The sequence below is a fragment of the Blennius ocellaris genome, assembly GCF_963422515.1.
Source record: "Blennius ocellaris genome assembly, chromosome: 15".
Taxonomy (NCBI): Eukaryota; Metazoa; Chordata; class Actinopteri; order Blenniiformes; family Blenniidae; genus Blennius; species Blennius ocellaris.
The window spans coordinates 14178077-14193847 of NC_137664.1; the positions used below are offsets into that span (position 1 = coordinate 14178077).

A 15771-nucleotide genomic window follows, 5' to 3' on the forward strand; every position below is an offset into this window, starting at 1 on the left:
CAACAACGTAATACCTGCTAGTAATGTAATAATTCTGTCCTTTTTCAATCCAATAAAGCCCATAATATGATAAACTGTCAATAAGGGCAAATATATTTGATTCATTATTGTAGTAACATTTGGCAATAATCTAAAAAGATATTGATTTAAGAAATGGCATTAAAAATCGGAAGAAAGTTGGGCTGCATTTCTTGGAAATAAAAACTATTTTTGTGCAGTTTGCATCATAAAAATAGGCATCATGGATGGGTTAGTTGTCATATTCATTCATTGAATATACAATATTAAGTTTTATTACACTCAGAATGGCCAATATTCTTTCATTATTACAAGTTATTGCATTATTAGTTGTTAGAACGGAGGCGAACTTCACTCCCCATGAGCAGTTCACAGAACTAGACGTGTTTGTTTCAAATATAAACATCATTTATTGACACTAGCATATACAGTAACTAACTTTCCTTTTTCACAGCAAAGTCCTCCGGGGGATGTAGGTGAAGGTGGCTGAACATTTGTGGCAGGTATCTACTTTGTATTCTGCGTGAGGTGGTGTGTCCTCCAACTCCAAGCACATTTTTAAAGAACTACTCAAATTCACACGCGGACTTTGAGGGTCACAGTGTTACTCTCTCGCCGTCATGGACGGCCACAAGTCTGCAGGAGTAACCTTTGAGCAACACTGACGTGCCACGAGCAGGAAGTAAACCACTGTGTAAAGAAGCAAGAATGTCAAACTATTCCTGGAACCAATCCAGCCTGCAAGATCATCTTGTAAAGTGTAAAAAGTGTAACAGTGTTTTTTTTCTTTTGTAAAAGTAGCTGTTGCATGCACGTCGACGGCTGCAGAAATCACGTGGCCTGATAAGACTTAAGGTTTCAAGAACATCATCCAGAAGAGAAACGCTTTTGCTGAGAGGATTTGACATCTTTCTGCAGATTTGGACAGACGCACAAAAATAAATAATGGCATATGGTTGAAATGTAATTAATTTCACTTCTAACAGGAGGAGATGAAGCAAAACTTCTTGCCTTGAAGAATTCTGAACACAAACTAAATTCAAGTCAAAGGTCAAAGTTTGACTATGAAAGCAACATTTACATACTACAATCAATCTGAAGAGATCTGAGAGCTTCCTCGGGTATCAACTGCCTATTTTTCAGCAGTCTCACTCTGACAGCTGTAATCAGGGATTTTCCAAGTGAATGTAACAGATCCATTACAACAGCTGACAGTATCATTTGCCCGTTTTTCCATGACTGCCTCTCATTCAAATAAAGATCATAATCCGCTTCTTTTTCTTCGGTGGCTTGCTTACGAATTTGTAATAAAGTTGTGACTCTCAAAATGGCAAATAACTGCCGAGTTTGTTGTGGCAGGACTTGAGGCTCCGCACGCTGCTGAATCCAGTCTTTCACAACATTTTCACGGCTGCAACTCGACAGTTTTGAGGGAATAAATGACGCGTCTGATCACAGTCATTAGTCTGTACTCATGTTCCAGCATGTTTTAGAGCCGCGAAAAGCAAAACAGAAGGCTACGGTGCAGGAGTTGAACATACAAAGGCCTAATGAGTTCACACAAAGTTGATTCACCATAACACAAAGACCTTTTGGGGTGATCACAAATTCACAGGTAATGTCGCACCTTGTAAGCTGGACACACTCAGCATACACACACACACTCTGGGTCCACTGTCCTGCAGGTTTTTTTCTTCTTTTTTTAAGTTTTCTCTGCAACTTCATTGTCATGACCGTCCAATTATCAGGCACGATGATTCCTACAGATTTGTGATTCTGCACCCACCTGCCAGGCTGCTCGGGGTACTTCTGTTTGCAGTAGGCCTCTAAAGACGCGTACACCTTCTCTCTCAGCGCTTCAACTTCACCTGGGTTGGACAGTCCTTTAGAGTCTGTGGAGAAACACACAGAACAACTGTAGCGGCGCTCAGAAGACGTAGAGCAGCAATTCCTTCAAATCAAGTGGTGAACACTGTCAAAATCAACCTGTCTGGTTCAGCAACCTCCCAAGAAATTGAGATGGAAAACGTGGATGTGCCAAGTTGAGTTTTAACCCTGAACTCTCAGCAGCCATATTCTGGGTTACTGCAATTAAGGCTGTATTTTCCGAGCTGCGCTAATTTAAGCCCCACTGGGGGACACATCTTTGATTAACAACACAACCACGTCTTTGATTAACATTTGGGAAGGACAAAGCGTTGCACAATTGGTCAACAATGAATGAACATTTGTTGTTGGTGCTTGGACTAGATCGCAGTGTGGGAAACGAAGAACTGAGGGCCTTTTTAGCGCTCGCCGCGCTGTCCTCCTCCTGTCGGCCCCCACCAACATTTTGCTTTCTCAGTCAGACCAAGTCTTGCCAAAACCCCTAATTAAACAAGGAATCAGGCGAAAAAGTGAACCGGGGCCAGTGGGCCCTGGATGTGGCCCCAAACAAAATGTGGAACACAGAGGATCAGTGTGTCTGGGGGCGAGCGGATCCGCTGTGGCCCCAGAGGACCGGCTGGGGGAAGGCTCCCACACCGAGTCATTAAAAACCTGGGTCACATTCGCAGGCTGGTTTCGTATGTGGATGAGGTTTAAATACAGAACGGCACACTCATAGCAGGAGTGGCACATACCTCGGCAAGACACGCTCTGCAATTACAGAACGCTTACTCACTCTGCCTTTTTTCTGTGGCCAGATCTCTGCAGAAACATACCATAAAACTACTCAGGAACGCCAAATGATAAAATAAACAAGATTTCATTTGGTTTTGGATATAAACTGCGCCAGATTTGACTTTGCTACTGTAGCTTCAGAAGTGGCTTTTATACAAACTAAACAAAACAAATCCACATTTGGAAAGGAAACCAAAAAAAAGCGAGCTTTAACTGAAAATATAATATCAGTATATATATATATATATACTGTACTAGATTCCACGCAACATGTTTCGTCTCACATTGATGCAGCAAAACTCAATGTCAGACTTCAGAAGGAATTTTGCATTAAAAGATGTAGCTGCTGGGATCCACGAGAAGCAAAAGCATTATCGGAGGTGAGTTAGTTAGAGGAAGTGAGATCTCCACTTACTCATTTTTTAAATCGTGACTTGCAGTCTTATGGAAAATGAGGCATGCAGGGAAGTAAAACATGCTACAATCTTCCAAACAAAAAACTCACTCACGATTTTAGACACTGTAACCTTGTCCTTAGATAAATGTTTTTGGGGTGTCAATATACCTTAATTATTGATCATGCTGGTTTTTCAATGCAACCTTTTTTTCATGAAATCCACATTCTTGTTTCTAGAAGAACACGTTTCAACCAAACTGTGAGTCACAAAGCCAAGTTTGCAGCCCCCACTCTCACATACGTAGACAAATGAGGTGAGGCTGATGCTTTGTTATGAGAGGAAAAACTGAAAAAAGAAGATTTAGAAGGAGGACACCAGATATACGTTGATATTCTCAGTTCAATTTGGGATTTTTTCTTTTCTTTGAAAGTGCAACAAAATCCTTTCCTCCTCTTGTTCAACGTGCGCCAAACTGAAGAAAAACACTGATTCTTGACTTAATTTAAGCCCACCTGATGTTGTACCTGTGTTCTCATCTTGGCAGAATATCTGAACATGTTGAATGCTGATGGACGGTGGAGGAGTGGATTATGCTACAGGAGTGTACAGTACAAGAACTGACTGCAGCTGAATTTAGATCCAATGAGGAGGACCAACGCTATTAAAGTCTTATTTCTACCTAACTGGAGGATTAAGAATCAAATATAAAACATTGAGTTGACGCCGTCCCCAGCAGGCTGGCTTCATGCCCAACCGCTGCACAACAGACCACATCTCCGCCGTTCGTCTGCTGATAGGGAAGACCCATGGATTCCGTAAAGCCCGCCAGCTCCACATCGGGCTCATAGATCTGAAGGCTGCTATTGACACCGTCTGCCACGCCTCACTGTGGAGTATTCTACAGGCCCTCGGAGCACCATCTAAGATCGTTGCCCTGTTCAAGCTGCTTTACAGCAACGCACAGAGCTGTATTAACGGCAGAGACTCTGACTGGTTTCCCATCTCCAGTGGCGTTCGCCGAGGCTGCTCCCGACCCCTTCGACTGCATCATTGACCATCTGATGTTCAGGGTCTGTGAGCGGGTCCCTGGAGTGTTCTTCGGCAGCTACCACCTGACTGACCTGGAGTACACTGACATTCTGCTCAGCACATCCTCCAGTCAGTTGGGAGATGTTCTGGGCATATACAGTGAAGAGGCAGAGAAGCTTGCAAAGGCAAACCCCGCACCCGATGGCTCGCCGTCATTACGGGCGACCTCCAACAACATGCAGTTGCTGTGGAGAACGCAGAGCAGCTGGCACAAGACCGCCAAGTAAGCAAGTAAGTTGACGATCACTTAAAGCTTCTGGATTTCACTCATATTCTATTCCGGTATTGTAAACAGTCTTCAACAGTATAAAACAAAAAGTGGGCCTCAATAAAATAAAACACAATATTGTTCAATTGGTTAAGTTGGAACTTCCATGTTACTCTGACTAAAGAAGAAAATGCAATATATCAACAGTTTTGAAGCCTCGACATGGACTTTGGTAGCCTAACTTTAACCTGCTTTATGTTAGTAGAAATATAATCTCTGTTTATTCTCCCGCACCAAAACACACTTAAGGTGTCTTAGTTAGTTCTAGAGCAGCGCAGTTGTTGTCATTTCCCCATCTAGAACCAACACTGTTTGAATAGTGACCATACGTACACAGAACCACATGTTCCTCAAAGCAAGATGTGGCCAAGTGCTTTGGCACACTGATACCCCGAGGCAACAGAAAGTTCACACCACACAGTTCATTAATTGACGCCATTCAAAGTAGGAGCCATTTTTTCATAGTTTACATAGTAAAGTGTCAGAAAACATCAGCATAAACGTTGAGTAAAATTCATACTTTTGTCAGTTATTTCTATATTCATAACAGACAAATGACAAAAATAAATCTTACATTTTTACTGCAATAAAATAGGGGAAAAAAGGAAATCGGATATCATGAGATTTTCCCATTTGGCCTTCATCCCATGAAGTAAAAAAAAAAAACCCCAAAATAATTATTTCAGTTAAATAAGTAATTAAATAATGAAGAATTTGAACTTTTTTTTGTTGCATTCTGTTTTTCGGTGCACCTGTTTATATGCAATTCTGCCAGTTTACACATGCGCCAAAACAGAAATATCGTCAATATTTATTAAAACACATCCAAGCCAGGAGTACAGGACTGGTCACGTTATGAACTTTGTATTACTTCAGACAATCCGATCTGTCAGTCACACTCTGTGACTCAGTGGTTGTCCGCAGGTGGATTTACGCAGGTCTGTTGTCGTCAGAGTGAAACTGGTTCTTAAAAGAAACATAAATCCTCCTCTAAATACTTTGGCAATGCTTCCATATATGTAAATGAACAGGTTGATGATGTGGTTTATCGAGAGATTATGTACATGTTGCAGCAATTTTCGACTTGAACACCATCCAGCACACTTATGCAATCACCATTTGGATTATTGAAACAAGTTACAAAGACAATGTACAGTGAAATACACGTCAGCCGTTACCTGGGTTGAAAAGGACAATGGCTCGAAGGCACCCCAGTTCTGTCTTATCCATCTGCATATCCCTCATCTTTGACACCAGTTCTGTGAGTACTCTGCATAAAGGAAACAAAAAAAAAAAAAAATTGATTAATAATCATATCAAGCATAGCTGAAAACACTATTTCAGGTTTATTTTAATTCTTGGCCAGACGGAACCAGTGTCAGAACAGTTCAGCTTGAATTGGTATTTCACAAATGCCACAATACTCTTCATGTAAATTATCCAAAGCCCGACCGTTATGTTAAAAATTTGTTTTTAGCAACCATCCGGCTCACATATATTTAAAAAAAAGAGAGAGAAATCAACCCACCCACATATGCAACGTTAGATCAGTGGAAAAGTTTACAACCCTGCAAAGTAATTATATTTAGTACATGGCTTTCATAAAAGGAAAGCCACAGAGTAAACACAAGCTGTAATTGAACACCAGCGCTCCCGCTGTCTGCGTGTGACATCACTGGCAGGAGTGTCGCTCGAACTCCTCACCCCTCTTTGACTCGGTCACACCCTCTCCCCGCTGCTCTTATTTTCCCTCTCGCTCTGTTTCATTGTGCCCCTCATGCTCGGATAGTAAAGTCAATTGTGGCTCTTAGCTCATTCTAATTCAATTTGCTCCGAGGAGGAACAACAGTGCTAAAAAAAAAAAGAAGAAGAAGAAGGAGGAAAAAAAAGGGGGAGAGAAAGGACTCAAGTGTTTAAGTTAATCAGTCTCTTCATTTGTATGGGGAAACGAGGGAGGGGGTGCAGATAAAGAAACATTATCAGTTCTCAGTATCTTAATGCTTGCCACAGTTAATGCAGAGATGGAATATGTCCTGTGGCGGTGAGCGCTGATGACTGAGCGCGGCGGCTGGAGATCAGAGAGGAGCGGAGAGAAGAGGAGAGAGCGGCTGAAAGTTACACTGCTGTTTGTGTGGGTCTGATGGCAGCAGCGGAGGCTGACAATTCTCTGTGGGCATTTTAATTTTCACAAAGCTTCTTAAAAGCAGAGACCAATAAAATGTTAAATATATCCCCCATTTTTTTTTAAGTTTTAAGTTTTTCCTCATATTATGATGAATCTGAACACACAGAAGACAAATTGTGAGACTTTCTGTCAGGAAGCTTGCAGCTCTCATATGTCAGAAATGGTCACCACTGTGGTTCCTGCATACTTTTCGAACATTTTCTGAATAGTTCACGGTTTCCGTGAACTATTACTATTATAGGATAGAGATCATTTTTAAAAAACATACGTTCTAAAGTAGTTTGTTGTATTTTACTGGGATATGAAACGTTTCTTCACTCCTTTAAAAGGTGAACGGCTGCATTAGAAATCTACACTAGTTAGCATGCAGCATCCAAGTATAAAACCCCCCATCAAAAAAAATCCCTTCAGAAAGAAACAACACTGGACCAGCTCAGCCTTTTGTCTAGAAAATTGCCGTGTTCGCGCCTCTAATTGTGGTTGAATGAGTTCGGTTACTTAGCACCAGTAAATGTAACTCCTTCCAACTATCAGATCCTGATTAACATTTCTCATTTACATACTTAATGCAGTTACTGAAACTCAAATTCATTAAAATTTGGCTATTAGCCACATCATTAGTCACTTTTTTAAAGCAAGACATGTGTCTATAAACAAGTTTATTAGTTTAACGAGATGAACAATTTCCATGCTGCCATGAAAAGCTGACTACCACATAAAAGATCTCTTTACGTCGTCAATATGTCTGTAGAATATGGTACTTTCAAACACAACCCAAATGGTACATGCCTAAAAACATGTCAAAAGGTACCACTTTAGCTATGCAGTAAATGAGGTAAAAGTTAGTTAACAGTTGTTTTGACCACTCTTTGAACTCAACTGTAAAAAGTGTTTAAAAAAAAAACCTTTCTAATATATTTAAAACTTTTTAATTGCAATGAAGTTCCGTAATGACCTGTCAAAGATGGCTCCCACTCCAGCACTGTGGGCGCTGTTGCGGTGCACGTGAAGCCCCGTCGCCAGCAGAATCCCGTCTTTCACCGCTATCGAACGGTGCGAGAATGACGCGATGAGGAGTTCATTCCAACCTGAGGCAGAGGGGATGAGAGGAATCGAGGAAAAGTATGAGAAAAAAAGGGAAAGAAAAAGAAAAACACAAGCAAATCCCAGTACAAAAGTTCACACAGCATTCAAGCAAAATGAAACTGACAACAAAGCAGGGGGAGGATTCCAACGAATCAATTAAGCTGCGCCGTAAAAGCGTGCAGCTTTCTCAAGCACAGGCATCAGGTTATTACGAAGACATTTGAATCATGCTTTTTAAAGAGACAAGCGTGTAAAAAGGATGAACTGCGCCTGCCATCACAATAAAGACAACAGGCTTGACGTGCCAAAGCAGGGGCTTGACACAGAGAGCAATGAAGACACAAGATGCCGCCTTTTGAGTGACAGGGCTCCTTTAACTGTTCTGCCTGGCAACACTCGCCTCTTCTCCCCAGAGTTGAGTTGGGTATGAGAGGAGCTGGGATGCTTTTATCTGTGATACAGCAGAACTAAAGCGGTTATTTATAGAAAACCTGAGAGCTGAGAAGAGACGAGCTCTGCAGAATAATGTCTCTCTCTGCTTTACTCGAGTCTCTCCATCATTGTATGTGCAATGGATGACGAATGATGGGGTTTTTTTTTGTTAGTTTTTTTTGAGGGCGAAGTGAGTAAACGGACGGGTGTGTAATAGCATGTTTATTTTTCTCCTGGAGGTGGATTCGAATGATGATGGTATAATTTGGAGCGACAGGCAAGGCAACAAGGGCAAAGTGGGAGAACCTAAAAGACCTTCCTGCGTGTGACGTCGGTGAATGCAGCAGAGGTGACAGATGATTCACTCGCTACTTTACGTTGCTGCTCCTCTATTCCCCATGCAGTCACATGACCCAAAGAGTGATTCATGGTATGGCCACACAAGTTTAGATGTGGCTGTTTTGGGTTTCTCAGTCAAGAAACGGGCAGTAGCGACAATATCTTTACTTGTAGCTTGAGATCTCAGGCTTACGTCGTAAAGTGAGAGACGTTCAAAGGCAGCTGTTGTCACGGTTGTGAGAGCCAAAAGCAAACTTAGCCATCTCACTACAGTTTTGACCGTCAACCAATTGAAACACTAGAAAATAATGTAACCACATCTCAAAGTTTCTTTCCAGTTTTCAGTTCATGTTACTTCCGATACCTCTATATCGTCTAAAAAAAAATAAAATAAAAAAAATAACCAACAACAAAAAAGAACAAACATTCATGATTTTGATTGTTGAATTGTCGACAGACCTGCTCGTAGAAGGATGACCTGGTCATCCAGCGGCAGCTCGGAGAAGTGGGGAATCCTCTTGGCCCACTCTACGAGGGTGAAGAGCTGCTTGTCTGCTGCTTGACAGATATTTGTCACTGGGTCATTGGGCTGCAAAGGAAACAAATACAAAGAGTCAGAAACTAAGAGAATGCATGAAATTAATATTTTCTTTTGTGTGCGTGTTTGTTGTACTTTTTGGCTGAGGGCCCGGTGTCGCAGACGGTATGAACTACCTATCAGTGCACGCGAACACGAGTGCCGCATTGTGAAGAAGAATATCCTCTAAAGAGGAGCAAGTAGGAAGACAAAACAAACAGTGATTCTGTCCCAGCTTGCAGAGGAAATACCTGCAGAGATCTGCCGGTGAAAAAACAACTTTCGCTGAGCACACTCGTTCTTTGGGGACGTTTTAGCTGAAACACAAATCAGCTTCTTGGACAGCACGTGGAGTTCAAGAGGCCCTTGAGAGGCTCTGCTGACACTTTACAACAGAACAAGTGGTCGGCAGCTCAAAGGGGACTTTATTATCCAACCAGAAAGGCCTTTGTAAAATGTGCGCCCAAAGTGTACAGCAATTATTCATATTTACTGAGAGTAAATATATCTTACAATTACATATCAAAACAGTTTTGCTTCACCTTGTGTTAAACAATGACATAAATTCATAGCACTGTACCTAGTTTCGTATTTCCACATGGGTTTTTACTCAAAGTGAATTGAAGTTTACCATCTTCCTGAAATGAAAAATGGAAAAAAAGAAAGCCGTTCCACCACTGGTCTGGCATATTGCCCTACATACAAAACAGCAAGACAAGTTCTTTAGAAATAAAAAGTTCCCTGTGAATTAAGAGGAGAAAGCTGCAATGATTTATTGATTTGACTTCATTAGACCTACTTAAGCCTTGTGGAAAGATGTGCATAAAAGTAGAGGGAAAACGGATGAAAGATCTTGCAGGTCAAAGACAGTGAATATGCTTTTATAACGCCCGCTTTCACTTTAGAGAATCAGTGTTAAGTGTGAGCTCAGCTGTAGTGGGAAACGGCTTATATACTGGTGTGAAACCGTACGTGATCAAAAGTTAAAGAGTCTGAAATAGCAGAATTCAATGTAGAATTTGCTGACAGCACAAGAAAGCGAGACAGTGAACAGGATATTAGAAGTTATTGTTCTGGATCAGCTTATTTGTGTACAACTCCATTGTTTTATTTTCAAAAATAATAATAAAAATCCCTGGCGTGAACAGATGCGATCCAATTTTGCCTTTTTCAATATTGCAAAACACAAAATACAACTGCTATTGCAATACAGAATAAATGATTTTAAATCATGATTTTTAAAAAGGTGCTTCTGCAAAAATATGACTGAACGCTTTATAAAACAATGAAATTCCATCTTTTTATTACAATATGGATACAGAATGCCATGATACTCGGTTGGCAGTCGCTTGGAATTTCAACTATTATTTGTCACTGCCTTATGTACATATGGAGAACAAAGGTTAAAAAGTGAACAGCCTTGGCTCAGCATGTCCATCCACATTGCACCACTAGGTGGGGTAGTGAGTCATGCTTGAGCGTAGACTCTGCTCCAACAATTAGGAGAGAAACAAAAGGCTTCTGCTAAACATCGCCAATGTAAGAGTAAACACAACATCGCAGACATTTTGTTGCTCTGCAATGAAAAATAAAGTGTACTAACGGTAGACTGAAAGCTGAAGTGGACATAAGTGGCATTACCTTAATCACACACGCACCACTTTTAAAGGCTCCAATCTCATAATCTTGACGCCGTAATGAAGTATTGTGCAGCCGTATTGCATTCACATAAAAAGGCAGAGGGTGTGATCTCGGCGTGCGAATGTGTGCTTGGAGATCAGCTCATCCTGTTTCGATGATCACTTCTGGTTGCAATTTAAGCAGCGGTTCAAAGACAAGGACTGCTTCTCCTTAACTGTCCTGATTTATTAGATTCAGAAGTTTAATTCCCTGACCCGAGGGGAGGAGAGGGAGGAATACTAATGCGACACATCCATTCACAGTACGACTAACTCACTATAATGTGGCTCCATCTGGGAAGTGGGAAAAAAAAAAAAGTTGAAATCCTAAACATCGCTGTCAATCTCAGATGAGTAATTTACTGTTATCCCAGGAGGGCGTATCCTTGATAGGCATGTGTATAAACAAAAAGACTTTGTTCACTTTTTTTTTTGTGCATAATTTTGAATTGAGTAAACATTAAATTCTAAGCATCCCTGTGTGAACTCACACTTTGACAAAAACAGTCAGCAACTTCCCCCCCGACTTCCCTCTCCAAATCCCACAGATCAATGCTGAAAGCTCAGAGGATCCCGACATCAACGGCAGCTCTCAGGAGAAGATTAGTTCAAGATGAAGGAGAAAACATCTCTCCTCTCCAGTCTCCTTTTTCTAAAACGCAGGCCAAAGACTATCCCATCCTCTCCTCCACGGTCCCTCCCTACGGTGTGAAACTCACACTGACTGCAGAGCTCAGTAGATACGCCACTGAAATATGAAAAAGTTAAACCAGACACAAAGCCTACACTGTTTTGAAAACTAAAAGTCACTTGTATTTTACTTCAGGGGGGAGAAAGAAAACAGGCATCTTATGAATATTTCAGCATGTGATCTCTGTGGACGGCACAGCTCAGTGGGACTTTTTTTTTTTTTTTTTTTTTTTTTTACCCTCCCCAAAAAAGACATATAAACAGATTTGGCTAATTCCTTCCAAAGGGCAGGCCCAGCATAAACAAAGAAATACAAAAGGGAGGGCTTTCGGGGTGTCGGCCACGGTCGAGCCACCGCTCCTTGTACGAATACAAGTCCCGGGGTTCTCGTTAAACATGGCAAGCCTCATGAATGTTGTATGGCTATCTTAGCCGTGTTTACACTGACCTGGTTTCTCTGCCCGTGTCTGTGGAGACGTAGGGGATAGGCGCTTACTCCTCAAACAATTGTCGGGCATCACATTACTGTATTTACTGTTTGTGTCACAATGTATGGGACGCTGTCAAAACCACAAAGGAGCTACGGCCAGTGAGAGAATAACATTAACCTTCCTGTACGAAATCCAGTCTATCGGGAAAATCACTTTACACTCATTACATCATCTTGTGGTACAAACCAGTATTGCAGGAGATTATGCTTGATTTGCTTACTACGACTGTTGTTTTCTCATATATAATTAAGTATTTGATTTATTCATTTTTAAAGGATGGTTACAAACAGGCCGTTATGGTCAAATAAAGGGTAAAGCTTGTGATGATCTACCGGAGAAGAACACTAAAAGAGACGTGAATTTCATCTCATCCGAAACTGAAGAAAAATGTTTGCCACAAATAAAACGTCTTCTCTTGCGGAAATGTTAAGGGTTTTATAGTCAGGCCCAATCTACCGCCAAGCTCGATCATCCCAGCAACTGAGAGAAATGCCTTGCTTGCATACTGCCCCATGAAATTTTCATCACTTGAAGAGGGGGACGAAAGATTTGCCTTTCAATTTTTTATTATTCTGCATGAACCAGACTATACTAGCATGACAACAGAGACAAAATTGGATACTCATACAAGATCAGTATGAAGATGACGAACTCAAGTGTCCCACTTTTGTTGGATTGTAAAAAGAATATGTCCTCATATATTCGTGTGGAGGATGAATCATCAAGCTAATTACCATCTAAATAACAGCAACGCTTCCTCCCTTGAGTTATGGGGATGATAGCAAAGCTTTGCAGAAATGAATGCAGAAACAGTGGGACTGTCACCCTGAAAGAACATGGGAAAAAAATAAATAAATAAAAAGACGAGAACTAAGCAAGTGGAAATGCATAAAACACAAGAAAGATATTGAGGAGTAGTGAATGATAGCGCCTCCTCATGGGCCCCTCCTCTGAAAGGGAAGACCTCTCCTCGTCTGACTGAAGGCACATTACTAACGCCTGTTTAACTCCTGTTCTAGGTCAGCATGAGATAAACACACTTTATTCAGCTTGGTCAGACCCCGGCCATTAGACAGTGATGGTGGCCTATTCATGGTGTACACTCATGGCCTGGGCCCTGTGATTAATTATAGCATGGAGCAGCGCCTCTCAATGGGGACCTCATTGGACGGGGGGGGGGGGGGGGGGGGGGGGGGGGGGGGGGCTGAGGTGGTGATGTAAGGGGAGTCCTTGTGGTCAGGTCAACCTGCATACCGACACTCTGCAAGAATCACAGCTTTGGTTGAAGGGCCTCCATTTCCTAGAAAGCAACATTTTACTCAGAAATTCTTGAATTGTATAGATAGTGCAGGTTTTAGTGTCATTATTTTTTTTAATGTTGCAGCCATCTTAAACTTCATTTACCGTCTTTCTCCTCCACTTTTGGAATGCACACTTCTGCAGTTTCCAAATTGCTACTCTGTTAACGGCAGACAAAGTGCCAGAAACAAACTGGAGCCAGCTACGTTCACACACCTGCCAGATATGGACACCGGCACAGAGGTTCAGTTGTGCAGCCAGAACTGCTATCGTGCAGCTCGTCCTGGTTTCTCAACTGGGCCTTGAGGGAGGACCTCCATCAATGATGGGAATGAAAAACTTGTTTTTGCCACACATGACAGATGGAAAATAGCCTTTGACCACCAGAATGCATTAAGAGAAACTAATTAACAGAACAAGTTTTTTTTTTAAATTTAAATTTGCTTTTAAGATTACAAAAACACTGAAGAATAAAGACAAGAAGGAATGCGAAAGACTGATAATTCTGAATATTATTAATGTTTTGATGGTATACTTAAAGCAGACAACATATAAATTGAAATGATCAAAAATGTTCGTATATTTTAGAAGCGCAATGTACAAGTTCATTTTATGACTTCATTCTGAACCAATTTCCAACATTTTGGCTTAATTCTCAACATTCAAGATTAATTGTTGATATTTATAGCTATAGATCTATAGATATATACATTTTTAGACATTTACACAGATTTTTTTTCCACATTGTTCTCCAAATTTCAACGGATATCTTTGTTGTCATTCTTTACTGGCATCTTTTAACTTAATTTTCCAACTTCTAATCTATTCAATCAAACTGACTCAAATAGAGAAAATCTGTTTCACTCGAATTCATTACATTTTTCCAGTGTGATGCCAAATAAACATTTCTCACAACTGTGCTTCTTCCTTGTGCTGTCTTCCTGTTTTTGAAGACCTTCAGAGAAACTCCTCTTGGTGTTGGGCGGGCGGCGGTTGGCATTGTGGGACCGACTGCGCCTGAGCCCAAACACACTCTGTGTGTGCATTAGAGTGTCTGAGCTGCCAGCCTCTCCCACGTGAATCCCCCACTTCCACTCCCGCCTCTCTCCAATGTCAACGCTCATCTCCTACATTTCCATCCGCCTTCCCCCCCCAAAATAGCTCCCATTTACTCACATAACAGCCTTCAAATTTCTACCTTTACTTCACAGGACATTTCCCTTCCCTGAAGCAGATGAGTCCCAGAAGAAGCCTCCCGCCCGCTCCTTGTTCAGTCTTACCCTCCTCCTCCTCCTCCTACTTGTCCTCCCCCTTCCTGCCTCCCTTCCCCTTTGGTAGAACTGCAGCACAGCTTCTGTTTCCCATCTTCCAGCAGAATTCCTGAGAAAGCCGAGGCTTTGTGGGATGCTTTCAGGAACAGTCTGTCTGTTGCATTATTCATCGCTGCTCGTCTCCTCTGAGCCGAAGACATCACATAGTGCCCAGCTGATACAGGGGAGATAGATGAGGAAACCCACAGCTGAGTGAGCGAGCCCATATCAAATGTGAACCTGTGCAACACTCCAAAGGCAAACAGAGTACAAACACCACTCATCTCTGATGTCTATTAACATCTCAACCGGCAGACTTTCAGCTCTGCGCTGTATAATGGAAACAGCCACATGCTTTTGAAAGAGAAGAGTGGGGTAAATAAACCAAGGTAAAATGTTTACTCTGTGAAAACTTACATATGTATACTCCATCCAAAAACCTGACTCGGTTTACATGTGTGCCGTTTCTGGTCTCTGTAATTCAAGGCAGAAATCTAATACAGAGGCTACCTGCATATGGAAGAAATTAGAACAAGTGGACAATAGTGGATCAGCTCCAAGAAGACTTGGAATGTAGAAAAGGCTCAAATATATGTCAAAAGCTATAAATCTGAAATGTATGTTGCTTTGTTTTGCTCGACGTTTTACTGGCAAAGACTATGGACACAGTGAGAATCCAACTGACCCAAGACTTACGCAGGCTTCAACCACTACATAAGGATCTATATATGCACAGATCTGAGGGCAGCCTGGAACAGTGCCAGTTACATCTGTCAACCTTAGCTCAATTACATTCTGAGCAGCTCTATCTGTCATGTCTTTGTTTAAGGTCCTACATCAAAGAAGAGATACCTCAGAGAAACAACCAGCACAAAAAAAGGTAACTTCGGCTGAAATTACAAAAATTCTAAATAATGTATTAAGTTTTCCCACAATTACAAGCATTTCAGAATTACTTAAGAGGAAGGAAAAGTGCTATGAGGTGCCTGAGTGAGAGAAAGTCTTTTGTTATAGAAAAAGTCCAGAAGCTGTCCAAATGGGAGCAACATTGACATTTTACACTTGTATAGTGGTTTGCACTCTCGGCTCCTCGCAAGACTGTCCCTGTGAGGCTGGGGAGCTTTTTTGTGCCGAGGCTGGATGTTCTCCACGTGTGTCAACTTTCTCTGGGTGCTCTGGTTTTCTCCCACTAAAAAACATGCGTTTGAGGCCAAATCGCAACTCTGAATTCCCCACATATTTGAATGAA

At 41.6% G+C, this 15771-nt stretch overlaps 1 protein-coding gene across 1 annotated transcript in view; it reads right to left on the reverse strand.

The window, feature by feature from the left end:
- rxraa (retinoid X receptor, alpha a) overlaps positions 1–15771 on the reverse strand; it is a 123556-nt gene that overhangs the window by 4571 nt on the left and 103214 nt on the right. The window contains exons 7-10 of the mRNA XM_080510132.1: positions 8936–9065; positions 7575–7707; positions 5613–5704; positions 1805–1910 (exon numbers count right to left, since the gene is read on the reverse strand). Coding sequence (XP_080366258.1) covers positions 1805–1910; positions 5613–5704; positions 7575–7707; positions 8936–9065 — 461 coding nt within the window. The remainder of the gene's footprint in view (positions 1–1804; positions 1911–5612; positions 5705–7574; positions 7708–8935; positions 9066–15771) is intronic.